At 44.3% G+C, this 25,195-nt stretch overlaps 2 protein-coding genes across 4 annotated transcripts in view; one reads left to right on the top strand and one right to left on the bottom strand.

Moving 5' to 3' along the window:
- Positions 1-17,026, top strand: part of INPP5A (inositol polyphosphate-5-phosphatase A) — a 457,340-nt gene extending 440,314 nt beyond the window's left edge. For 2 of the 3 annotated variants that reach the window (XM_014607835.3, XM_019484184.2), the window contains exons 13-16: positions 7,879-7,990; positions 14,045-14,113; positions 15,239-15,326; positions 15,422-17,026. In XM_014607835.3, coding sequence (XP_014463321.1) covers positions 7,879-7,990; positions 14,045-14,113; positions 15,239-15,319 — 262 coding nt within the window. In that variant the 3' untranslated portion in view covers positions 15,320-15,326; positions 15,422-17,026. Of the gene's footprint in view, positions 1-7,878; positions 7,991-14,044; positions 14,114-15,238; positions 15,328-15,421 lie in introns of those variants that run through there. The other variant, XM_059730011.1, reaches the window with a different exon arrangement.
- A 3,901-nt stretch (positions 17,027-20,927) lies between these two features.
- Positions 20,928-24,505, bottom strand: NKX6-2 (NK6 homeobox 2). Its single transcript, XM_006272965.4, has 3 exons — positions 23,671-24,505; positions 22,901-23,073; positions 20,928-21,749 (listed from the first exon to the last, which is right to left on the bottom strand). Exons 1-3 carry the CDS (start codon positions 24,083-24,085, stop codon positions 21,501-21,503), a joined length of 837 nt encoding a protein of 278 aa, XP_006273027.1. The 5' UTR covers positions 24,086-24,505; the 3' UTR covers positions 20,928-21,500.
- Between the last annotated feature and the right edge of the window lie 690 nt (positions 24,506-25,195).

Genomic DNA, 25,195 nt, shown 5'->3' with positions numbered 1-25,195 from the left:
TTAGATCAAAACTCTGTTAGTTTTGATATATTATTCTACTGGGAAGCTTGCCTGTTCCTTTGTGAATATCTTATTAGCATCACTTGAAAACAGAAATATATGAAAAGAAAGGTTTTGAGCACAGAATATTTTGAATCATATGTAAGTTCAAATACTGCTGGTTCTGTAATGCAGCAGTCCTCAACTGGGTGTCCACGGCCCCCTGTGGGCCATAAGCAGGTTTCAAGGAGTCCTTGCTGCCCCCCCACCCCACCTCCCCTCTGGGGTAGAGCCGCAGCCTGAGGAGAGCAATGGTGGCTGAGCCGTGGTGGTGGGGCAGAGCCATGGCCCAGCATGCGAGCGCCTGGCAGCAAGAGGAGGTGAAGGTAGCACGGCTTCCCCCCGCAGTTCATTACTCCTTGCGATGCTGTGGTGCAGCTGGTGCAGGGGTCCTGGTAGTGACTGAATCTTGCTCCCCCAGTCTATCTTCCCATGCCAGGTCCCACCCACTGGGCCATGGACTGATCCAGCCAAGCTGTAGCCCCATGCCTGCTGTGGGCGCACAAATCTGGGGGGCATATGCCCCCCAACCCTCCCCTAATGCATTACCTATGCTCCCCCATGCGTCATCTATGCAACCCCTTGCCTCTCCACACCTTGCTTATGCCCCCCATGCATACTGGATAAGCAAAAAGACATGCAGGAAAATATAGCCCACCTGTTGTGTGATAGGTGGGCCATGGAGTTTTTATAGCATGCTGGAGGTGGGGGCGTCCCTCAGAAAGAAAAAGGTTGAGAGCCCCTACCGTAATGCACCAATCAAAACCCCTAGTTCTGATCATTCTAACATTTTGGAAGAGTTTAGATCTGCACTGGGACTTTGTGGTTCAGCCACAACTTTAATGTAATGTATTAAAAATAAAATTAGTTATCACAAGCAGTAAATTTAATAACTGAAAGCAGCCTTCAAGTAGAAAATGTTTCATCTCACATGAAATACAGTGAGGTAGTTTGAGTCTAAGGAGTACTATACATCTGAAACCTGATTAAAATACTGCCCTAATACGAATGTAGTCTGAATCTAGAGTATATATAGAATCATACTGAATCTAGACATGGTGGGTATGGCTTTTCTACATGACCTTCATTATACTAAGAAAAACACTGCAATATATTTATATGTTTTTCTCTATCATTGAATAAATATTGTCACTTCATAGAACATTATTGTTTATATTCTAACAACAGAAGATACAATATCATTTGAAAGCGATGCAAAAATATACTATTTGCAGTAAAACCTGTTCACTGTTTGCTGGAAGCCAACAGTACATTCACCATATGACACGTCTCTTTGAAAAAGCTAATAAGTATGAACTCTAAATGTTGAATTAATTGTTTTGCAATTTGACTGGATAAATTGTAATGTCAGTATCATCCTTCCTAGCAAGAGGGAATAACCCAATAGGAACATCATTTCTGATGGGGAATGGTTTATTTAGTGTTATTGTTTTGGTTAACAAACCAGTGATAGGGCAGTTCATGATGTCAGAAGACTATAATCCTACAATAAGTTTTTTTTGGAAAGGCATTTAGTCTTATCCAACAATGACTGTAATTAATGGAATGATATTGGCACACAAACTGTTTTAGTTTTTTAATTTGTCCCAGGATTATAGCCAAGTAGCTCTGCTACTTGTAACACCACTACACTGGATTGAAATATTTATTTTGCTTTAACAATAACATAATCCAAATTAACAAATGTAGGTAATTTTGAAAACATTTGGCATCACGATAACTATATTGTCTTCATAGTTAATTACTTAAAAATGGACTTAGTGTATTAACTTGTGGTAAGTAAAAATGAAACAAACTAGTAAAATAATATAAAAAGCAGCAGGATATAGCACTGCATAAGAAAGAAATCCAGATCTTCCAGGATGAATTCCATCTTTCACAAACACAATTAGTAAAGTATATGCTGGTCAACATAGAGAAAAAGTCTATTGTTCCTACTAATTATTCAGCTAACTTGAGTGATAAAAGTATTTTCATCTTGAAATCCTGGGTTTCCTGCTACGTGGAGGGAAGGAAGTAAGATGGTTCCACACAGAATTTCTCTTTTCTTGTCATCCCCCCACTCCTTGCTGGAAAAAGGAACTTGTATACAGAAATTCAATGTTAAAAGGAAGATAAAATTACTAAATCAAGCACTCAAAAATTAGGATGTGCCAGGATTAAGGTGCCCTTTACAGATGCATTTATTCTGATGATACATTTATTATTGTTGTTGTTAGTGTTCTGTTTCTTTAACATTTATATTCCAGTGGGATTGTTCCTAAAGGCCAGGTTACAATGCAGTCTTTAATTACATGATCACTGAGGATCCTGGTTTTTCTGATTAAAAAAAACGCAAATTCTCTGATAAACCCCCCAAAATCTCTAATTAAAATGAAAAGCCCCTCACTCCCCCCACCCACTACAGCCCCTCTGGCCCTTCTGGTGCCCCTCGCCACCCATCCAAAGTCCCCTGCCACTCCCAGCCCTGCCGGAGGAGACCCCCATCTGCTGGGGCTATAGTGCCAGGAACCTGGGTCTGCAGCCCCTGCCCGCAGCAGGAGGTGGCATCAGCTGCAGAGGAGCACAGAGCCAGGCCCCTCACACTGCCTGCTGTGGGCTTGGGGAGAGGGGCTGGCTCCTCACCGCTGTGCGTGCTCCCAGGAGGGCAGCCAGGACCCATGCCTCCAGATCTGTGTATGGGGCAGGGGTGGGGCAGGCTGTGGCAGTGCATTCCCTGGTCATGCAGCAGCAATGAGGGGCACAACCCTGCATCACCACCCCTGCTGCTGCTGCGCACACAGGGGATACCTCGCCAGGGCAGCACGGAGCTTGCAGCATCAAGGAGCTTCCCCATGTGGCCCCACTGTGCCCTGCAGTGCCGAGTTGCACCCACTGGGCTGCAGAGGCCCCCCAGGGGAGGGTGGCAGGGCAGTACCCTGAGCCCGCAGCAGGCAGGGTGCACCCGCCCCACCCTGGGCACAGATCTGGGGGGCACAGGTACCCCCTGTCCCCTGGAAGTGCATGCAACGATGGGGAGCTGGCCCCACCCCCACCTCCCCTGGACAAACCAACTGTGACACTGTTCCGCTCCCTGCTGGAGCCCTGCGGCCACACATTGCAGCTCCAAGCCCCATACTCCTCCTGGCTGGGCAGCAACCCCAGCCCTGCCCATTTCCCACACTATGGGGGCCTCAATCCCCACCCCAAACACACTTGCCTGTGGGAGCTGCCCTCCAGGCTGCCTGGCGGCCATGTGCATATACATGCACATGGCTCCCCCTGCCTGACAGCCTTCCTCCCACTCCCTCCAGCCCCATGCAGCCTGGAACTCTGCCAGCCTGCAGAGAGTTCGCTGCAAAATCCACGGGTTTCTTCAGTAAAATTAGATATCCACATTTTTCTCTGGCAAAGGGAAACACCCTTGGTTTTCCCCATTTTTCTTTGGGAAATGGAAAACCCAGATCCCTAATGATCACATGCCACTCACTTTTCAGGGTCCCTACCTCATACACTGAAAAAGATGAACAATTAATGAGACAGACTGGGACAAGAAGAGAAAGGACATTCTCTTGCATCATGGCACAGAACTAAAAGAACCGGATTCTGTCCTTGACTCTGCCACCATCCTCTTACATGACATGCAGCAAGGCTAGCATAATGCATACAGGCACGGGGCTGGAGTGAAGTTTGCAAAGTGATCGCTCATTCTAACAGTTCCTAAATTTCACTTAATAGGCTTTTTTCTTTAAGTATGTATAATTCTAGATGTTCCGTGGACTGGCTATAAGAACTAATCGGTATAAATTAGTACATTAATTTCAGATTGTTTCATGCTAGCATGGAATGGGTATATTGATAAATCTAAAGCGCTAGAAATATTAGGAAGACAAGGAGCTAGTACTGTACATGACATGACACTTTTCTATTTTACTGCCTTTTTAGAGAAATATACTAGAAAATAGCCTTGTTTGGGGAAATAAAGAGATTGATATTTGACTCCTTACTCTAGGGATACTTGTATTTTGCATCTTTTAAGAAGCAGGGAGAAAATAGTTGCAGTTGCCTGAAAGGCAGCTAAAAATTAGCACACATCTTAAAATGCAAATCAAGTCTGGCTATATTCACATCTGGTAACTCCATTAAACTGAGTGGAATGAGTTGGCTCCTTGTGTAAGAACTTGAATCTGTGCTCTATTGGCAGTTTCCAAATTGGAAGAGGTTCCTTTTATGCTGGGATTAAAATGATCGTTGTGATTTTTTATAAGGTGTTCTATCAGAAATCTATGTGTTACCATTAGTTAGTGAGTGGGACATGCATGCTAATCTGTAGTCTGTGCATTCCCAGAATTCTTGGATGTGTGCAGAAGGCTGGGGCAACCCCTGAGTCTGTGTACTTGTAGGACACTGAAAATGAAAAATGTGCCAAGTAGTGGCTTTTTTTCAGTTGTTGTACATCATAGTACCTCTTTTATTGATGGCACTGCTATGGTTGTAGTATTGAATACAGAAATGTATTTAAATTTGCTGTTTGAAAAAAATTATGCTGCAAATACTAATCAATTTAATTTAAAAAATGATTTTGTAGTAGGACTATCTTGCACAGTGACTTAGTTGTATTCTAGAAAAATATGATTATAACTTCTATTTTCAAAATTCTATGATTAACTTGAGATAAATTTAAGGTAAATTGCTTGTAAAGAACTCCAATTCTGTTATGTTATTTTGGAGGCTAAGATATCTTGTCCCCAAATCCTGCTCCTCCTGTTAGGCTGCAAATGAAAACCCTTCTGAATAATCCTTGGGGCATGGAGCTGGTGTGAATACCCTCGGATGTGTTTACGAAGCACACAAATTCCACTGGCCTTTGCCCTGCCTTAAGCATAAAAGGAGGAGCCCAGGTTTTTGTGCATTGTTCTTTATTTTGTGTCCTTAGGGTGCCTGTAGACGTGCTGCAGGGCTGCTCTGACTCTCTGTAATTACAGTGCATCAGAGCAGACTCGATTAATTGAGTCTGCTGGAGCACGGTAATTGCCACACTCCAGCCAGCCTCTGTCTCGTGTATTAATGTCCCTGCACTTCAAAATGGTGGCAGGGGCGCTTGAACTAAAGCTCTTCAAACACAAACTCATCTACACAAGATGTTGCAGCGTTTTAATTAGAGCAGCTCTGGCTCCCACCCCCAGAGCATGTGTAAAACTGCCCTTAGTTACCGGTTTTATTCCTGTCTCAGCAAAGTATGGCAAGTGGAGCTAGCATGGGCTGGCAAATGGACAGGGGTGAGATAGGTGAATCACAAGACACTTGTTAAACAGCACAACTCAGTGCTAGTATCCCCCATACCTGAAGTTCAAATTCCTTCCTCTTCCACACAGCCTGAGAAGAATTAGCCTCAGCCTGATTTGGGTGAAACTGTGGCCTACGGGAGACCATGGCTGTGCAGCAAGTACAGTATTAGTTTAATTGCTAATCTCAGCAAGTTATTTTCAGATATTGATGCAAGACATTGATTCTGTTTGTCAAAGCCCCTTCTAAACTGTGAGCAATTTTTTATGGGGTCTTCAGTATTAAGGACCCTAGGGAATTGCCAGAGATCCTCACCCTGTGAAAATACTGAGATCAATAAAGCAAATTGATAAATATCAATTTTACAGAATATAGACTCTTGAATGAAATACAGCAACATTTAATATTGGCTGATCATAACACTTTAAAAGCCACAGAGTGAATACAGTAAAAGGGTAGGCGATATGGAATGAGATTGATTCATACAACTTCCCGAATAAAAAATAGTGTTTGTTATGTTGGGTTCTTGTGGAACTAAAGTAAAAGATACATTAATAGGTTACCAGAAAAAGTCAACCCTTAAAATGCAGACAAAGATATTCTGCTACCAATAGTATTACAGCATCAAAACATCCCATGGACACTCAGAAATAAGCTGTACTTCTGTATGGCAGTGAAGCAGCAAATTGAATTCTCATAATATGTTTTGAAAATGAGTCTTGTTAGGTTTGATGAGGTGGAAAAGGTACTGAGATCACTGGTTTGTTCCAATACATTCAGTACACTTTACTTGGCTGTTTGCCATGGCTAATCTTTTTAATGGCAATGTAGCTTGTAAACCCATTTTTTAGAAAGCTATGCATCTCAGTTTTATAATATCACACCAAGTAGGGTGGTAAATAAGTTTCTCTTCAAGCATGAAAGCTTTTTTTTTGCTACAATCCCAGAAATCTTATTTTTAAAAACCATGTCTTGAAAACCTCCATAATTCCTTTATGAATTCAGCAATAAGCAGAATAAAATACAAACCTCCTTATTTATATTAATATATTTATTCTTAAATGCACCCATCCATTGTTCTTATTCAGAGACTTATAAATACATCTATCAGGCAATTATTTATAAAAAATATATATCAGTAATTTAGGACCAATATTCAACAAAGCGAGCTCTCCTAGATCCCTCTGGATTTCTTTGATAACACCCCATTCTGCTGTTCAATCCATCCCATTGGGAAACAGCTTGGGAGAACAAGCATGACTTTGGAGATCAACAAATCTAAGGCTTGGACCAATCAAAAGAAACAGGGACATTTCATTGCCAAGTATACTTCACTGAAAATGTTCTGATTTAGCCTCCTGACAGTTAACCTAGGGCCTATTAGCTCAAGTACCTTAAATGATTTCAATTCTGTAGCCTCATGTGAGTGGGTAGAGGTAGGAAGCAGAACCGGGGGGAGGAACGGTGGCTGCGGCTCCAATTCTGACCCTGTAGTCACTGTCCCTCCCCTTGTTTGTACTCAAATCTAAGACAAGGGGTTTTCCCCCCATGTTGAATGGAGAAACAAAACCTTATCTTAGATTTGAGTAAATACAGTAATATAAAGTAACCATTTTTTAGGACTGTGTTAATTCTGTTGCCCTTCTCATTTTCATTTTTCTTCCATGAAAAATTGTCCCTGTATAATAAGTGTTTCCCTTCCATAACCTCCCTTCCCCTTGAGCCATCAGATACCATGGAAAGAGAGCCATACCTCACCTGCCAGTACCTCTGAATAATGTATACACTTTTGTATCCCAGTGAAGCCTTAAACCTCTGAAAGGCTCCAAGCCTCTTAACTTGTCACCTGTGTAATTCATTAAATAGATCTCCCCTGAAGGAATCATGTAAAGGAAATTCAGTGATCTGAGCCTCAGTTTCCTGGGTACTTCCCTATGCCATCCTCTGTTGGTCTGTCCCCTTGTATGTAATGATCCACTGTGTTAAAAGACTTATTCTTGATTTAGTCCATCTCTAAAGATAAGATTTCAACCATCGCCAAAGATAATAGTGCTGTTTTCTCTAACAAACCAAGCAAAAGGTGAGAGAGCATGGTGCTTTGAAATTTACATGGAGTTAAGTTTAAATAAAGTTTTGAAGCTGAGCATGCGCTAAAATTTTAGACTGAAGTGGGTTTTTTAGGGATGAGACAAAATAGGCATACAGCAAAAGTGCATTTCAAAAAAGATTATAAAATCATAAATGTTTATTCATTAAGGGCCACTGAGGTGTGAGCATTCTTCATACTTATTGAAATCAGTGAGAGCTAAAAGCATTGAAGAAGTGCTCAGCACCTTCCAGCATTGGGCTATATAAATCTGGGAGTGTTTGTCAGGGTTGAGGGAGGGAGGAGTAAGTAAATAGGTGCATTTCCGGGTGGGGAGGGGATAGGACATCATTTTTGCAAGTTTAAAAGAAGTATGTGAATTGAGCCAGTGGCTGCTCAAGCTGCTTTGCACAATGTTAAAAAGTCAGGATGCTTGCTAACAAATGTTACTCTCTATTCTTTTTCAGTTACCCATACAGTGAAGACTGTAGCCAAGGAAAGCAGTACATGAATACTAGATGTCCAGCTTGGTGTGACAGGATTCTAATGTCGCATTCAGCCAAGGAACTGATTCTAAAAGTAAGTACAGTCATGTCATCAATCTGTTCATATCTGCAACAAAGTTATTTTTCCATTTGACATCCTGCCTGTCCCCAGGTTCTTAATTGTCCAGAGCAAAAGTTGAGGACAGAAACACCAACAGAATAATTACATTTATATCTGTATTTCTCACTTCTTTCTAAGGAGCTTAGTGTTTTACAAATATTATACCATTAAGTTTTACAACATCCCTATGAGATATAGAGTTCCTTAATCTCAATGCTTAATTGTAATCCTAATTTAATAATACCTGTCAGCATGCTGAAGACTTCTATTTTTTTCTTTTTTGTCCTTTCCCCCCTCCATTTTTTCTGTAGAAAAACTGAGCCTGGTCACCATATTACACACACCACATTTCACTTCAGGACAGGGTGTAAAAGGAGGCTTTGCATTCTGATCCAATAACTGTAATATGTAAAACTGTAAAGTTGGTCTCTGGGTCAGGTTATAACAACCTGAGAGGTGTCCCAATTGACACAGGATGTCAATTAGTCCCAAAGTACCAAAACCACAGTAGGGAATCCTTGTGGCAGAGGAGCATCCCAGTGGTGCCTCCTACCTTGGATGACCACACCTTGGTATTCCTGTTATGCATACGGCGGGTGTAAGGAACATGGAAGAGTCTCTTTGCACTCTTTGGGTTATTTAAACTGGCTTTATTGCAGGATTGCAGTGCATATCAGACTTGCCACACCTAAGTATCTGGTTTGTTTCTCCACACAATGTCTTATCCTACTAAGAGTTATGCATGTATCTGTGCTTCCTGTATGTGAACACATTTTTTAACGTGTAAATTGCACGAGGTAATGCTTGAAAAAAATCCTTGTGCAGTTTGCTTAATGTTGCAGCTTCAGTGGGTATGTAACAAAATGAAACATTCTGAGCTTAGCTTCTTAAAGTTTATAACCCTCTCTCATTCTCTCTCTCTCATCAGTGTGTTTTGTATCATGATTAGAGCGTTTGTTTTGCAGTAAGTTATATAATTACAATTAACAGATAACTCAGTGAACAGCTGAGGGCATTCTTTCCACAACCGCTCAGGTTTCTAAGGCACTTTCACTCACATATTAACCTATAAGAAGTTTTTACATGGACACATTAAACTTTTCCCAAAACTTTTATTCAAGGTGAACTTGTCAGTACACAAAACTGGAGCCATCACAAAGACTGAAGAATAGAATTTATTTCTGCAACTTGCGAACAGGCCATGGGCTAGAATATACCTCCTCTTTTGACTAATGCAGGCAAAGACCTAGAACAGTATGTTTGTGCAGCTACAGAAACGTCAGAGATTCCTAGAACTCCAACCCTAATGGACTTTGGGGAGCAAAGATGGAGATCCCTCTTCTTGATGCACAAGGGCTAAATCAAGGCATTCAAAAAGCCCAAGGCAGAAGCAGCCTAAGTTTTGTGCTGTACTCTAGGGGTGTAGTTGTAGCCATGTTGGTCTAAGGACATAGAAAGACAAGGTTCCTTGGGTGAATCTGGTATCTTTTATTAAACCAACCCAAATAGTCGTAGCCTGACAAAGGGTTTTTGAACCCAAAAGCTTGCTTAACAACTATTCTCCAACTATTTGGGTTGGTCTAATAAAAAATATCAGATTTACCCAAGGAACCTTGTCTGTGTGCTGTACTCTAAGCACCCAAAGTTAGGTCAAGAGCAAATGGAACAGACATTTTCCCATGGGGAGGGATGGGGGAGAGGAACGTGAACATTCACGCTGCCTCCAATGACTGAAGCCAGCAGGTTGAGGGCACTCCCACATGAATCCCAGCAGGCTGCCTTTACTCACCCAACGCCCACTTTGCTGCCGCTGACAGCCAGTCACTGGCAAGGGGGCAAGGCTAAGGACTGACCAGCCAGGCCAGGCAGTGTGGGCAGAGCAGAGGCCCCTGCCACACAGCTCCCTCCAGCTGTGCTGGCTCAGATCTGGGGTGGCTGTCAGTGGGGCAAAGGGGTGTGGGGGAGCAGGGAAGGTGGAGAACAAGACAGGGGATGCCCCCAAGACAGCAGTGACCCAGGACCACCCCCTTCCCCTGGCCTGGCCCTTCCTGATGGGCAGATCTGCCATGTGCTGCTAAGATCGGGGCACTGGGAGCATCTGAACTCAGCTGCAGCCACACACATGCCCCCAAGACATGTCAGGCAGGGCTGAGCACTGGGCAGCTCCTGGGCTGGCAGAGCCCTAGGATAGCACCGGGACAGGGGCAGTTGTTGCTGAGAAGCACAGTGGGCTTCAGGCACGTGGAGCCAGGACTGTCCTGACACACCTCCAAAGGAGGAGATAGGGTGGGGGCAAAGCAATGGGATCTGGCTCCAAGACAGTGTTCCAACACTACCTACCACATGGTGCCACCCAGACAGCTGGCCCTGCCCTGCCCTGACCTGCTGCTTGCCCAGCAAGGTGCCCCACAGCCATACCAGGAATGGTTCCCATGGGGTGAGAGCTCTGGGCTCAGCATGCCACTTGCTGGGGACCCCTGCCATAGCTGTGGCTCAAGTCAGCGCCTTCTCCACTTGCCCCTCATGGTGACCCTGTTGGCCCTGAGCAGGGGCAGCAGGCATGAGGCAAGGACCAGGGCTCCGGCTAATGTCTTTGGGGGCAACAGCCACTGCAGGGGGGTCACCTGCCCCCAACTCACCATCCTTTGTGTTGACAGTCCACAGAGTGGGCGAGCTCAGAGATGGCCAGGCAAGCAGCAGGGCAGGGCAGAGCTAGCTGCCCAAACAGTGCCACAAGGCAAGTGGCAGTGGAGTACTGTCTACACAGAGCATCTCAGAGTCCTTGGAGCTGGGTCCCATTGCTTTGCCCCCACCCCCTGGAGGTGTGCGTCAGTGATAGCCACAGGCCTGCACTCCCACAGCCTACTGTACTTCCCAGCCATGCCTGCCCCTGTCCCGGTGTCTCTGCCAGCCCAGGAGCTGCCCAGCACTAGGTCCTGCCTGGCACGTTTTGAAGGCTTGTGTGTGGCTGCAGCTGGGCTCAGACATCCCCAGTGCCCTGCCCTTAGCTGCATGTGGTGGATCTGCCCACCAGGCTGGGCCAGGCCAGGGAGGTGTGCAGTCCCAGGTCACTGGTGTCCCCAGTGCAGACCCTGGTCCGTTCCACTCCTGTCCCACTCAGATAAGGGAATGTCATATTTTTTTTAATATGATCCTTATAACTTTTAAATAATCTGAAATCCTAGCATTCAGTAAGAGGGTAATGTTGGGAAATCAGAGTTGCCAAAAAAGAACAAGGTACAGAAATATAAAATGAACAGGCCCTTATTTTTGTATGTATTCTATCAGCAACAAAAGGTAACTTAATTTTTTTCTGCATCTCTTGAACACGTATAAAGCAAAATCTGCTGTATTGCATATAGTTCTAGTCATCAGTGGAATTCTCTCAGAACAAAGGATAAGGACCTGGAAAGGATGACCAATGAGGATTTTTTTTAAAGAAAAACAGCTATGTATAAGAAGACCTGCAAGTGTATACACAAGTTTGAAGTGCATAAACATGGCAGCTGAAGAGGGAGATTTCAGGCTGAGGGAATAGCTAGATGTAATGGGACAACATTAAAAAGGAAAATTAAGGTTGAAGAGCAGAGAATATTTGTATACATGAATCCAAACAGTCTGAAATAGTCTACACAGGAAAATCTCAGCAGTCTAGTTACTCAGATTAGAGATGATTTTTCAAAATCTTATAAACTTGTACTTGCAATTTTGCATTTGCAGATTGTGGGTATGCAATTTTGAACATCTCTAAAATTAGTAAATGCTAAATTACAGGGGAAATTTGGCATACATTGGTACAATGTTATTAACTTTATTGGAGTTCAGACTGTTTGCATCAGAAGGGAATATACCTCCTGTTACCCATCTTGGGACCACTTTTGAAATTCTGACCCAGTAAAACTTGAGGAAAGGACTAAAAATGTTAAATCGTGAAGAGTGCTGAACTAATGGAGGAAAGGACAAGATGACCTAATAGGTTTAAGTCATTTCCAATTTATGTACACTAAGCCTTGTTTGCCTTCCCACAGACTTCAGATCCGTTATGAAGGTTTACACTCTGGAACTTTAAAAAGGGAGCAATTAAGAAACTAAAAGTGTACTACTACGCTACTTGATCATAAGTTCAATAAATTGTTTTAAGTTATACTATAAATTAAAAGCACTAAGAATTTCCTTGGTATAACTAACTGCCAAGAAATTATTAGGCATCGTGCTGTTTAATTATTTGTGTGTTATAAATAGCTGAAGAATTTACTTTTTCAGCCCTTACAGATTTATTTCTTATTTCAAACAACAAATGGTAGTAAATCTGTATTTTGGATCCTTTGTAAGGAAAAGAGCAGGATGCACAAATTAGCACATACTACAGTATGTTCAGCTCTACACACTAGGCGTTACAGATTGTACAGACATGGGGCTGTAAACAGCTTTCATGCAACATCATCTATCATGCTATGGTCGGTTACCTCACCATCATGTTATTTTATGCTTCCTGAGCCCTAAAACACCAAAGGTTGCCCACTGCTAGGGAGTTGCGTTGATGCCTGATAGCATGCAGTAATGAATGCTCAGCCAAGTGTATATTGTTTCTGCTTGTGCGCTGCTGTAATTTGTTTATCTGTCTAAAGATTATGCAGTTGAAAATCCACAATTTTATGCTGCCTTTGTAAATTATCAAGTCGCTTTTGATGAATGTATCCCCACTTCCGATGGTAGTGGCATTATGATCTTGAAATATTGGAAAGTGCTCATGCATACAATGCAGAAGGTTATGTTTTTATATTTTTTGGCAGACAATCATGCTATAAAGTAAATCTGACCTTAAGCTTCCTTACTGCATTAAAGATAATTCAGTTTTAACTTTATAGTCCTAAATGTTCCTGTTTATATAAAGTTCTTGCCCAGTCAAACTTGACTGATTACAGATGAGAAAATGTTGACTGTTTCATACAAAATAAATTAGTACTGCAAACTACTTTAAAACACATCTATGATTGTATCAGAGACTTGAGAATATGCATACTCCAGATTTAATTAGCTTATAAGAATTTTTTAGCATAATAAAAAATTGCCTTTGTGTGTCAAGTGTCTTTGTATTTGCTCCTGAAGGGTTGTGCTAGACAAACAAAAGAGGCTGTAAAAACCTGACATTCAGTGCAAATGGTGGAAAGATGAGTACATTCAGTTATTTATTAAACTGCAGTTGCAAAGGGAATGTTTAAGAATAAAGTTCAACATGAAGCAGAATGCAAGCAGTTGATATTGTTTGGTGGAGGAATGACATCTTTTGAATGATACTGATTTTCTTAAAATCTCTTGACTGGTCTTTTCATTAAAGAAAAATGCCTGGTAGAAATAAGATGTTCCTGACTTCTGTGCATTTGCTTTTTTTTTAAATTCTGAACAACAGGTTCTGTTTGTTTAACCCTACATAACTGAATCAACAGCATAATCAGGTCCTGATCCAAGATGATGATATTTGGGCATGAAAATAAATATAAAAGCATAAAAATAAACAACAATAATGTGAACTATAAAAATCAATTAATAGATCTGCATTCAAAATAATACTGTGTGGATTAAAAAGGTATTTTTATGAAACTATGAATAACATACTGCTCTGAGAGCAATGTTTATGTATAGTGTTGTTCATGAGAGAGGACTACGCTGAAACTGTGCTGCATTTCACTGACAAAAGGTTTGAACATACCTGTGACTGAGTCACTAGTTTTGTCATCATAGGCACTAAAAGTTCATAAGACTTGGAAAGAAATAATAGCTATGGAGATTATGGGCATTATTTTATCTGGAAAATCCCACAGATCTTCACAATGAATATTAAACATAAAATTTGCAATGAAATAATTGTCCTGAAGAGCCAAGGAAGAGCGCTTTAACATACCCTCCTTCAGAAACCTCATAGCATTTTCCTGTTGGAGTTCCACTCATGTGTTCAGTTTTATTATTTTATCTTCTTTGTAATCTGAAGAATACCTTAACTGATTGTTTCTTTGTTTTTAAAACTAGTCAGAAAATGATGAGAAGATAGTGATATATGACCATATTGGGCCAAATGTCTGCATGGGGGATCACAAGGTAATTACATTCAAAGTTACAGTTATTGCATTTTATTAAATGCTAGTAAGAAAGTAGAATAGTAGAATATATATTCAAATTCTGTTTATTGTAATTTAAATCAATTATTTTTGTCTTTATTTTAAACTTAATGCATCTCAAAATTTGAGCCAATCAAAATTTATTCAGCTAATTATTTTACATGTCAATGTCATATTTATTATGAATATTTTTTTTAATTGATGATCATTCCTATATACAGTATCAATGGAAACCTTTAGTTTGACCTAGTTAGCTACTTTGTTTCCTATATATAATTTTAACAATTATATATCTAGTTGACTATTAAAAATTACATCTTGACAGCAATACATGTTAGCAACAGGTAAAAAAAGGAATGCTTAGAGGGCTAAATTCCAGCTATAGAAAAAACTGGTAGGAAACATCTCTAGAATTTTAAGCTGGACTATCCATTTAAAAAATCTCTTAGGAACTTGTAAATAATAGTACCGCATCATTGCCAGATGCAGTACTAGTGCTTTTGAATTATAATTTGGTATATGATAATGAACTACTTAAATTCCTATACATACATATTCATTGTATATATTAATTACTTTTCTAAAATTTGATTTTAACTTTACTGTTAAAATTGTTGTGGAGGCAGTATAGCATTTTGCAATGCAAATAGATATTTTTGACTATTTTACTATAGAAATGTTTAAGTCAGATTTTAAAATACAGAAAGGTTTACGCCGGCCTCTACAACAAAATGAGAAGCCAATTAGGAACTATCATTTTGGTTTCTTTTTTGATGCACATATTGAACAAGCGTGTGTTTAGCATGACATTCTTTCAACAGTTAATGCTGTGATAAAAGAAATATGTTGTGATATGCAAGGATGGCATTAAAGTGGATAGCAAAATTCCCATAGATTTCAGCGAGACCATAGGATTACGCTCAGGTGGCTGCCTTCCAGAAGTCCCTTCAGGATTTTAGAGCTACTGTAATCAAAGAAATCTAGACCATGAATGACATCAGCTTGTTAGTGGTTATAGATTGATTCTTATTGTTTGTTACTAATCATTTCAAAGTGTTTGTATCTTGCAAGTGTGTAACTCCTGTTTTTCCCTAACTTGCTGCAGCCTGTGTTCCTGTCCTTTCGAATAGCTGCTGGGGCAGGTAAACCTATTGCAAATGTGCAAAAGTGTTGTGTCGTGCAGTGATGTGGTGGTAAATATCATTTTTTTTTCCCTTTCGTTTGTATTTTCTACATCATTTCCCCTTTGTGTTTATCTTTCTTTTAAAAAATGCCAATTCTGCAACAGGAAAAAGATGCCTACGAAACGAGAAGATCTTTCGTGAAACCACACTGTAGCATGGAGGAAGAAAGAATAAGCAGTATATTGAAATGCATAATCGTAACAGCTGTATTGATAAATCAAGTACTGAGTGCCACATTTTTAGACTGCTGATCGTACACTATGCTTCAGCATCTGGACTCTGTTCGAGAAAAGCCTCACATACCTCACTGTCTTGTATGTTCATGTGACATCAAGTAGAAATGTGGAATTATTTTTTATATATATTATGTCACAGTTTTGTTGCCAAAACTCTAATAGACAGCAGAGAAGTTCTGTATTTTAGATTTCAGAGTTTTCAACTTTTAATAAATGTTTGTCAATGTGGAAAAGCTACTTCAGCATATTATATAAACTTTTAAAGGTGTCATGCCTAACCTTATATATCTTTACCACTTGGGGTTTTGTACATTGGATTGTACAGATAGAGATATTGATGGTTTTAAATGGTATTTTCTTTGTTGACCAAGGCTTATGGTTTGTGTTTTAGTTTTAGAATTTTGTTTTTCATTTTTATAGATTTTTTTCTCATGTTATTTACTATACTGCCATGTTACATGGTTTTGAATCACACAGCAGCTGCTTTCTATACATACATATATATATGTGTGTGTGTGTGTATATATATATATGTATGTGTGTGTATATACACAGATATATAAATAATTTATAAACCTTACCAAAACTTATGCTAAATATACTTTCCAATATGAATGCTTGAGAGTGCCATATCAGCAGTTAGTGTTGGAGTCTAATAGTTTTAGTTAAGTGTATGTCAAGAACCAACATTTATATAACAAATAATATATAGCGGTGCCATCATTGATACAGATATATAGTAAACTATATAGCACATATATTAGCAGTTTCACTTTGTTACTCCTATAATACCTTCTTTCTATGTAATATTAAGGATTGAATGTGAAGTTTCTAGGTAGGCTTGGGTGTACCTTTCAAGAATTTTGTAAACTGTTTTTGTCTGTCTTTTGTTACCGTTTTATGGTGCCAAGTATTCTATATTAAAACAATAACAACATGGGAGAAGAAAATTAGTAGTCTGCATCAAATAGCAACTGCAGTGAACACAGACTGAATCTATACATAGTTGTAGAGGAAAAAAGACTGTAAATTTTCCTAGTTAGTAGCTATGTGCAACCTACAACATAACCTTGTTACCACCATTTTTCTCCCACCACTAAGTACAACATTAAAAGGTGATTAGAGAGTCTATTGATGAAACACAAATGTATGTTTTATTGATTTAATTTAGAACACTACAGAGTTCATGGACTGTGTGATGGCATTAGATTGATGCTTGATTTTGGTATAAATCACTACCTTTGAAAATGATTTGATGTCCACTCTAAGAATGTTTTCTCGACAGTACAATATGGGTTTGTATTAAGTACTGTTATCCAAAGGTTATCTGCAGCTCTGTAATGTCATTGTGCCATGTTGCAATATAACCACACAATAATTCTATTTAACATAAGTACAACACACAGTAACTTTGAAGGCCTTTAGAAATGAATATTCTGTTTCTCAAGCAATAAAACTGATCATCATGGTGAATATGGTTGTGTCTGTCCCTTTAATTTGGGGAGTGGGGACAGTTGGGAAATGCAAGTTCTCAAATTTCTCTTCTGATTTACCACTTAATCCACTAATTGAGGGTATTCCTTTACCATGAAAACCCAGTGGGATAATTGAAGGCATCTTTGAGTGTGAACCTAAGCACAGTACAAAGTGAGGTGAAGGTATAAAAGTTTGGTAGTGTTTTAAAATGGGGTGGGTATTTGACGTCCAGGCTGCTAAGCTGTTGAGTATAACAGGGTGTTAATAGCCACTCCGGAGATGCAGAGAACCCTGTTAGTTCAAGAAATACTCCGGCTCTGCTCTTTCCTGAACTCTGATGAAAGAAAACCCCTCTCTTGCTGCTGAAAAAAATCCCAAATAAATAAACCCTTCGCTGAAGCCCAGCAGAGTTGCAGGCTGGGGCCCACAAGGAATCTGATGGCATCCAGGGAGCCACCCAGTCCAGGTAACTTGTGCACTGGAGGTTGAAGTCAGTGAAATGCATGTAGGACAGCCTGAGCAGTCACATAACTGCAGGTGTCGTCTCTAAATGGCGTTAAGAAATATTCCCAACAGAAACCCTAGTTGCTAGCCCACGGTTGTTTGCACCCCACTGCAGGGTGAGGGAAGGAGAAGGCGCTGGCTGCCCCTTGCCCCTCGCGCGGCGGCAGCTCTTGCTTCAGCCTAGGACTCCAGCGTGTTTTCATGCGGGCTTTACCGCCGGAGCTGCGGCGTCCCCGGGAGTGCGGGCGAGGAGCCCCGCAGCCACGCGACAGGCCGGGGGACAGCTGCAGGGAGGAGCCGCCCCTTGGCTTCGGCCGATGGCTGCCGGACCAGAGCCCTCGCCCTCGGCGAAGGTGCTCACGGCCGGACACGGCTCTCTGGCCTCGCCGAGCCGGGGAGGGGAGGGGAGCGGCTAAGGGAGCCGCAGGGCTAACAGGCCCCTGCCCCGCAGCAGCAAGCGGGGAGCCGCGGGCAGGGCAGGGCAGGGACCCCGGCGGCCCCTCGAGGGCGCGGCGGGCCGGGCGCTTTCGCGCGACGGGGCGCTCGTGTCCCGGCCGCCTGCTCGCTGCCCGGAGCCCCTGCGCGAGCCGAGGCGCCCGAGCCTTGGGCGGGCCGGGCCCCGGCGCCGCCGCCCTCCTGGGGTGCCGCGCGGGGGCGGCCGCAGGCCGGTCGGAGAGCGCCCTGGCTCGGCGCGGGAAAGCCGCCGGCCCGTTCCCGCCCACTGGCGCCCCCTCCCCTGCCCGGGCGCCGCGAGGAGCGCGGGGGGCGGGGACGGCAGCGGCTGGGTCGCCCGCGGAGGCCGCTGCAGCGAGGCTCCCGCCGGGCCCCGCACTCAGCCTCCCCCGCGTCCCGGAGACGCTCCGGGCCCTGGGCTCGCCGCCGCCTGGGGCCGGGCCAGGGCGCAGGACGCGGCTCTTCTCCCGCCGCAGCTGGAGCCGGCGCCGCTGCGATGCGCGAGGAGCCGCGCTGTGCTGGCGGGGCTCCGGCCAGCTGCTGCCTTTGAAGTGAGCGCGGCTGCCGCTTCCCGGGGCCGGGGGCGGCCTCCCAGCCTTTGGGAGCCGGCTTCCCGTCTCTGTATTGTCCCCGGCTGCCTGGCAGGCAAGCAGGGGCCCGCTTGGCTTCGCTGTGCAGCCCATTGCATGGCTCAGCTTGCAAAACAGCAGCTGAGCAGCAGGAAGAATGTCTCATTCATTCAAAAAAGGCAACCCAGCCTGAAACTGAGTCGGGCTCAGAAGGGCCTTGAATACTCACAGCTCCCAGATACAAACACGTAAGAAGGGGAGCTTGCGGGTCGCCTGCCCCGCACGACCCGGGGGAGCGCTGCGAGAGCATCTTTCTCCCGGGAGCAGAGCCGATGCTTTTAACCCTCCTCCCCGGCGGCGCTGCCTGTGTCCAGCCCAAGCCTGAGGTCTCCTGTCAAATCATTGCTATCCCCTAACTGCAAAGCGCGAGTTAGGCGGACTGATAAGAGCTGCTGTCTCTCTGTCCCCTCGCTTGTTTCTATAAACGCGGCACCAAAAAAAAAAAAGGAAAAATCCGGGTTTTTTGACTATTGTGCTGGTAGGAACAGACACAGCAGCCCTTGGCTTCTGCCTCGGGCCCGCGCCCCGAGGAAAGAAGTGGGTGGTGCGGAGTGTTAGCCACTGTTTCATTTCCCCCCGCGCGTGAATATGTGGGCGCCGCGCATTGAACCAGCCGCTGAAACGGACGAAGTCTCACCCGGCGAGCCCGGCTGTGCGCGGCGCGGGCCAGATGTGCGTGCTTGTGTATTTGGTACAAAATACGATGAACAGAGAGTACACAGGATACATGTGGATAAGCGCACATAGTGAATATATATATATATATATATATATATACACACACACACACTGTTGCAAGTTTTATGTACACAAGCAAACCAAACCTGGAACACGTACAAAGGCGTTGAGGGACTTGCCGAGCACCTAAGTTAAATCCTGCTCCTCTGGTGGCTGTCCCAGTGCCGGCTCAGCACGAAGGTTGAGCTTTTCTAACCAGTTGCCTGAACCCCCGCCCGGCGCTCCGGGCTCCTTCTCTCCCCTCCAGCCGGTGCTCGCCGGAGGAGCCTCCTCTGCAGAGAGGCGCTGCCCTTCGACCTCACAGGCTGTTAAAAACGCTCATATGCACTTACTCCGTTTGATGCCATCTTTTTCCTGTACTAATGGCACAGATATACTGAGGGTTTCCCTTCTCTGTTCTGGCAAAACCAAGCGTGAGCAAGGCCTTTTGCACCTGTTCTGCTGGAGAACTACCTCGTGCCCCGACGTGAGTTGTTAAAAAGCGTGGGAAAAAACACGCAAACTCTTGATGTACGATAATAAAGCGAGTGAGTGAGTGGCGAGGGAGCTGGTACCTTCTCAAGAAGACCCGGGCCGTTGTCCGTCCCGCTGGTCCCAGCTGCTCGCCGGCTTTGCCCGCAGCCTCCCGCGGAGCGGGGCTGGTTCCGTCCGGGAGGCCGGATCGTCCCGTGCCTCTGCACTGCGCTCCCTGTGGGGCAGACGACAGCAATCCTAGCACCAAAGCAGCGCCGGGCCATTTGCACGGGCAGCAACACTGCCTGTGGCTCTGGGAGTCTCAGCTTCCAAGGGAGCTGCTTTACTGGCTACAAATCCCGGGAGTGGGGCCTGCATCTTACTGGAGGCCGTTCCTGCAAATCTCTGCTCCCAGCTGTCTTGCAAAGCGCTGGTGTGGGACGGGCCCCACCAGCGGCCGGCCGCCGGTGCTGCTACAAGGGATCAGGCGGGGCTAAACCCCGTGGTCCCTTCGGGCGGCTGCAGCAGGAGGCTGGGCAGCAGCCCCGCTTTGGGGCACATGCCGACGTGCTGGAAGGGAAGGCAAAAACCAGTGCAGTAGGTGAGGCGCGGAGCGGGGCCTGCTGCGGGAGCGAGGGCAGGCCCTGGGCACTCCGGGCCGCAAAGTGGCAGCAGTCCGGGCTTGGCGCGCGCACGCCGGGCTCTGGGGCACGGGAGCGGGTCCGAGCCAAGCGGGGCGGGAGCAAACGGGCGCCGGCGGCTCAGCTGCTCGAGGCGCCCCTGCAACAGTTGGGCAGCGCTCCTAGCTTTACTAAACCCCGGGAAATATTAGTGGGGCCGGCGGAGGCTTCAAAACAAAACCGCGCAGGAAAGCATCGCTGTTTCTATAACAACCCCGCGCTCTTTCCCACTGGGATTATCTCCCCTTTGTAAACCCGGGCCGCTCCTGCCCCACAAACGCACTGGCCCTTTGCGCTGGAACAGCCCGGGGGTTGGGCAAGAGGGAAAATTGAAGCAAAAAAAAAAAAAAAAAAAATGGGGGGAAAACTCTCTAAAAGAGAAGTTTGTTAAATAATTTATTGATTTATACAAAGTCTTTCCAACCGCCATGGAGACAGTAATACTTCAAATCCAATTTAAAATCAGTAGCCACTTCTCTGTCTTTGTCCCTCTGTAGTTTTTTTGGTTGTTGTTGGGTTGTTTGTTTTTTTTAATGTAATAGAGCATCAGGTCCAGAGAAGAAATAAAACCGCCAGAACACTGAGTAAAAGAGGAGGGCGTGAAATAAAACAGCCATTTTTACACTAGAAATATACATCACAAAATCTGAACTTTACTATATACAAAGTGGCTGAGCTGGAGTCGGCGATCCATACAAAACGGTAACAAAATCTGATTGTTAGGAGCAGGACATCGGCAGAAAGGAGAAAAGAAAGGGGGAGACTATTAAGCAAAACAAAAGGGAAAGTTGGAAAGATTCCTCTGTAATTTACATCAATGAGAAGGAAGATAATTTCATAACTTATTTTGTAAAAAATATATACATTTCACATACATCTTAGGCTGTACAACACATCACTTTAAACATCCAGTTACAATTCTTCTTTATAATGTTTTATACCCTGGTTATTTCAGCTTCTCTAAAGCGCCTTGGGGAGCAGTCAGTCTCACGGGCCAGCGGCTCTCGCCCTGTATCACAACGTGTCCGAGTTGGTGCTGCAGGGGCTGATGAGGGCTAAGTTTGTGGATTTGTGCTTTTTCAATAACCTCGTGATTTTCTCATCGTCTGAGTTGGGGTCCAGAGGTTTGTTATATTCGTCATCGTCCTCATTGTCCGAGCTCTCCTTCAGCTTCTCAGTCTCTGAATCGTGTTTCTTCTTAGCCGAGGCCATTTCTGCTGCGTGCCTCTTTCTCCACTTCGTCCTCCTGTTCTGGAACCACACCTGTTGGGACCGGGCAGAAGAAGGGGAAGGCCCCTTAGCTGTGAATGTCCTTCCAACACGACACCTGCCCTCCCCTTTCTTACACCCAGCACCCTTAGTTTCTCTTGCCCTCCGCAACTGTTGCTTGTCCTGGGTTACTTCCGTTTGAAAAAGGGAAGCTGAGTGCAAACTTAAGCAGGCCTTTCACCTTCATGCATTCAGTAGCAATCCGGCAGGCTCATGTTAGCCCTAATAAAATTCACTATCTATGACCGTCACTTTTAACTATTAACAGTCAGGTGAGCCAACCAGCACCACGCAGAGTATTAAGAACTGGCTCAACTGCAAGAGAGGAACTGGAGAGAAAGGTTTGTTTAGGGCAGTTGTGCTCCCTTCCCCATGACATAGCTGATTCAAACGCATCTTTGCTGTTTAACAACGTAAGGAGGGAAAATTACAATAAAGTGCCAGTGCTGTGTCCCACTCCTGGCTCTTTTTACATTTTTTTTTTTTTGCATTGTTGATAGAATGAACTGTTGCTCAAATTAAATGTTGGTAGCATTGGGAAACTGTATTGGTCCCTAGCATGAAATGACCTGGTCAAGAAAAGACCTATTCTAACTCATAAAATTGTATGTAACAGTGTGTACAACATACAACACAACTAGAAACATTTCCCAGTGTTTCTTGTGGTTAAACAAAAATTACACTCAGACTAACCGCACCTAGGGAACTCACTGGAGTATTGATAAATATGAAACCATTTCACTTGAGTAGGTTTATTTGCACTAACTTGCAATCTAGGGACTCGCTTTGTTAAAGATAAGGTGAAACTACTTAAAAAAGAAAAACTATATGAAATGCACCTAATTTTAATAAGGAATAGCCGTAAATTCCCCCTGGACTTTTGTTTAATACTTTATTGGCAATATTTTAAACAAAGAGTGAAAAGCTCTAATTGTGTTGTCCAGAAAATAGAGTCTATCACTCTTCTGAACTAAAGAACTTGGGCATTTCAGTGCTATCTCCCGTCCCAACGTGGGAGCCTAAACCCCAGGTGAAGAAGCAGCTCTGCTCCAGGGCGGGCCCGATTCCCTTTCAACGTGTGTGAATCCATTGCTCCGAGAGGTGTCGTGCGGACAGGGCTTTTGATGTGGTAGAGAGCGTCTTACCTTGACTTGACTTTCTGTCATTCCTAACGAGTAGGCGAGACGAGCTCTCTCTGGGCCTGCCAAGTATTTCGTTTGTTCAAAGGTTTTCTCCAAAGCAAAAATCTGCTGCCCTGAGAAAGTTGGTCGTGAATGTTTCTTCTTTCCGTCTTTGTCCAGAACCATTCCCGTCTGGGCTGAAAACATAGGACAAAATATCTCCGTCACTCACTAGTTCTTGCATCTAATCTTAGGGCCAAAATCTGCTCGCCCTCGGAAAACCAGAGCAAGGAACAGCTCGGGTTCAGCGGAAGGACTCCGGAGGTGGAAGCAGATTTTAGCCCTGGGAGTTCAAAAGCAGCACAGAGCTGCTGAAGCCGCATCCAAATGCAAGCAAGAATGTCATCAAGTCGGATTGCAGCGTTTCAGCCCGTCCTAGAGACCAGCGCTGGGCTACGAGACCGTGGTTCACATACCACCACATGGCCCTGTGTTTTACGTCCCCTGGGTCGGCTGCAGACACGCGTTTATATCCCTTCTTTTCTGTAAATGCTCTTTCCCACCCACCCCAAAGGAGCTCCTTCTCATAGCTCCAAAGAGATGGACTTTATCCCCAGCAATCATCTCCCGCAGCCGGGCATTAAAATATGACCGGGGGCGACTGAGGGGGTGGGTATTTCAAAATTATTTTTTTACTTCAGGGATCTTAATAGAGTCTAAATGTAGGATAGAAATAAAGAAACGACGGCCCTCTCCCCCTTTGCCCGGCTACAATCAGATGTGAGCTCACTTACCAGGACAGGCGAGTCGAGGATCTCTCCAGGGAGAGCCCTGCATAACTCCCGGCCAGAATATGGGAGGTCGCCCAGGCAGCTCCGCCAAGGGCTTTGGGTACCTGGACACAGCTGCTGGGTTAAAATACATCCCTGCTGAGGTAGCCAGGCCATTAATCCGGGGCAGCCCGCTAAGGAGGTTACTGGCAGCTCCAACAGGTCTCCCCAGGATATCGCTTATTCCGTGCGGCGTCCCCAAGGGGATCTGTGTGTTCAGTCCGCCGAGGGTTGGTGTCTTGAAGCTGGAGGGATTCTGCAGGGTGTAGGGGAATAGAGACGTCTTCATTTCAGCCATGTTATGCAGAGCAGCCAGCGGTGTACTGCTCAGCACGAATGCACTCTGGCGATTAGTATCCATCTGCCCCACCGCTAACATTTGTGAGCATCAATAAATACTTCTTTTAAAACGAGCCAGCTGCTGTATTCTTAAACCCACAGGAGACGCGCGCCAAGGACGGGCTCTTTAGTCTTTTTTTTTTTCTGCTTTCAAGATTCAAAGTAGCAAAGTTTGTGCGGAGTAGCGAAGCAATCGCCTCTGCTCTGCCAGGACCTGCGACAACAGCAACGCACGCGTTAAAGTTTCAGTCTGTAGCTAAAAAAAAAAAGTGAGACCGAAAAAATATTGCAAAGGAGTCTCGGGGAAAAAAAAAAAAAAAGTCTTGGTTAAAACAGACCTCAGCTGCCAATGTCCTGGTTGGCTTTGGTTTCTGCGCCCAGATTGCAAATCCACTAGGAAATCAGAGGAATCGCAGGGGTGGGTCGGGTTGTTTTCCGGTGGTCACAGGCAGGTCCTTCCCTGGGAAATTGACTCGGAGCTGAGCCCCGAGCAGTACAAGATGCACAGATAACCGCACAGCCACCTGCAAGGAGCACGCTCCGATTGGACGAGCCCTCTACTGGGGCAGCTCGGATTGGCCAATCGATTGGCACTCTGGCCCACCACTTTGCATCCACGTCATTCGGGAGAAGAGCAACACTAAATGAAGGTCCTATTATAAAGTCAAGGTACTTTAAATGGCTGTAAATTTACCCACTGATTTATCTTTCAAACGACTAAATAAATCCCATTGAATGGGAGTTTAGTTAGGCTAAAGCTTTAAAGGGAATCAGAAAAAAAATATGAGGACGTATTTATTCAGATATAAATAATGAAGATTTTTGAGATCAAATCAGGAATTCCCCCCCGTTATAATAAACCACCACCGGCGAAACTATAACTTACTTGTTAACACCCACATTTCTTTTCTCTCCCATTTTTTTTCAAAATATGGACCTGAGGGTTAGAAAATAACTGTAACAGCGAGTTAAAAATAGCCCTAGATACTGTACTTTCACATTAAAATGGCCCTTCGTGCTCCTGCTCCCCCGCCCTGAGCAGAAACAATAGTGCGGGCAGTTTGCATTTGGCAGTCCTATTAGACACATTGAAGGTATACAGACGGGTGATTTCCAAATGTATGGCATATTGTGCTAAGAGCTCTGTTAG

Source organism: Alligator mississippiensis, chromosome 6 (genome assembly GCF_030867095.1).
Source record: "Alligator mississippiensis isolate rAllMis1 chromosome 6, rAllMis1, whole genome shotgun sequence".
NCBI lineage: Eukaryota > Metazoa > Chordata > Crocodylia > Alligatoridae > Alligator > Alligator mississippiensis.
Note: the sequence above shows the minus strand (reverse complement) of the source record. Positions and strands in the feature narration are given on the sequence as shown.

Excerpts from the sequence above, each read along its gene's own strand:
- NKX6-2 (XM_006272965.4), bottom strand. The coding sequence starts at position 24,085 with ATGTTAGCGGTGGGGCAGATGGATACTAATCGCCAGAGTGCATTCGTG. Across the intron at positions 23,074-23,670 it reads TCCTCGACTCGCCTGTCCTG|CCCAGACGGGAATGGTTCTG; the intron begins GTAAGTGAGCTC and ends CTATGTTTTCAG. Across the intron at positions 21,750-22,900 it reads TGACAGAAAGTCAAGTCAAG|GTGTGGTTCCAGAACAGGAG; the intron begins GTAAGACGCTCT and ends CGGTCCCAACAG.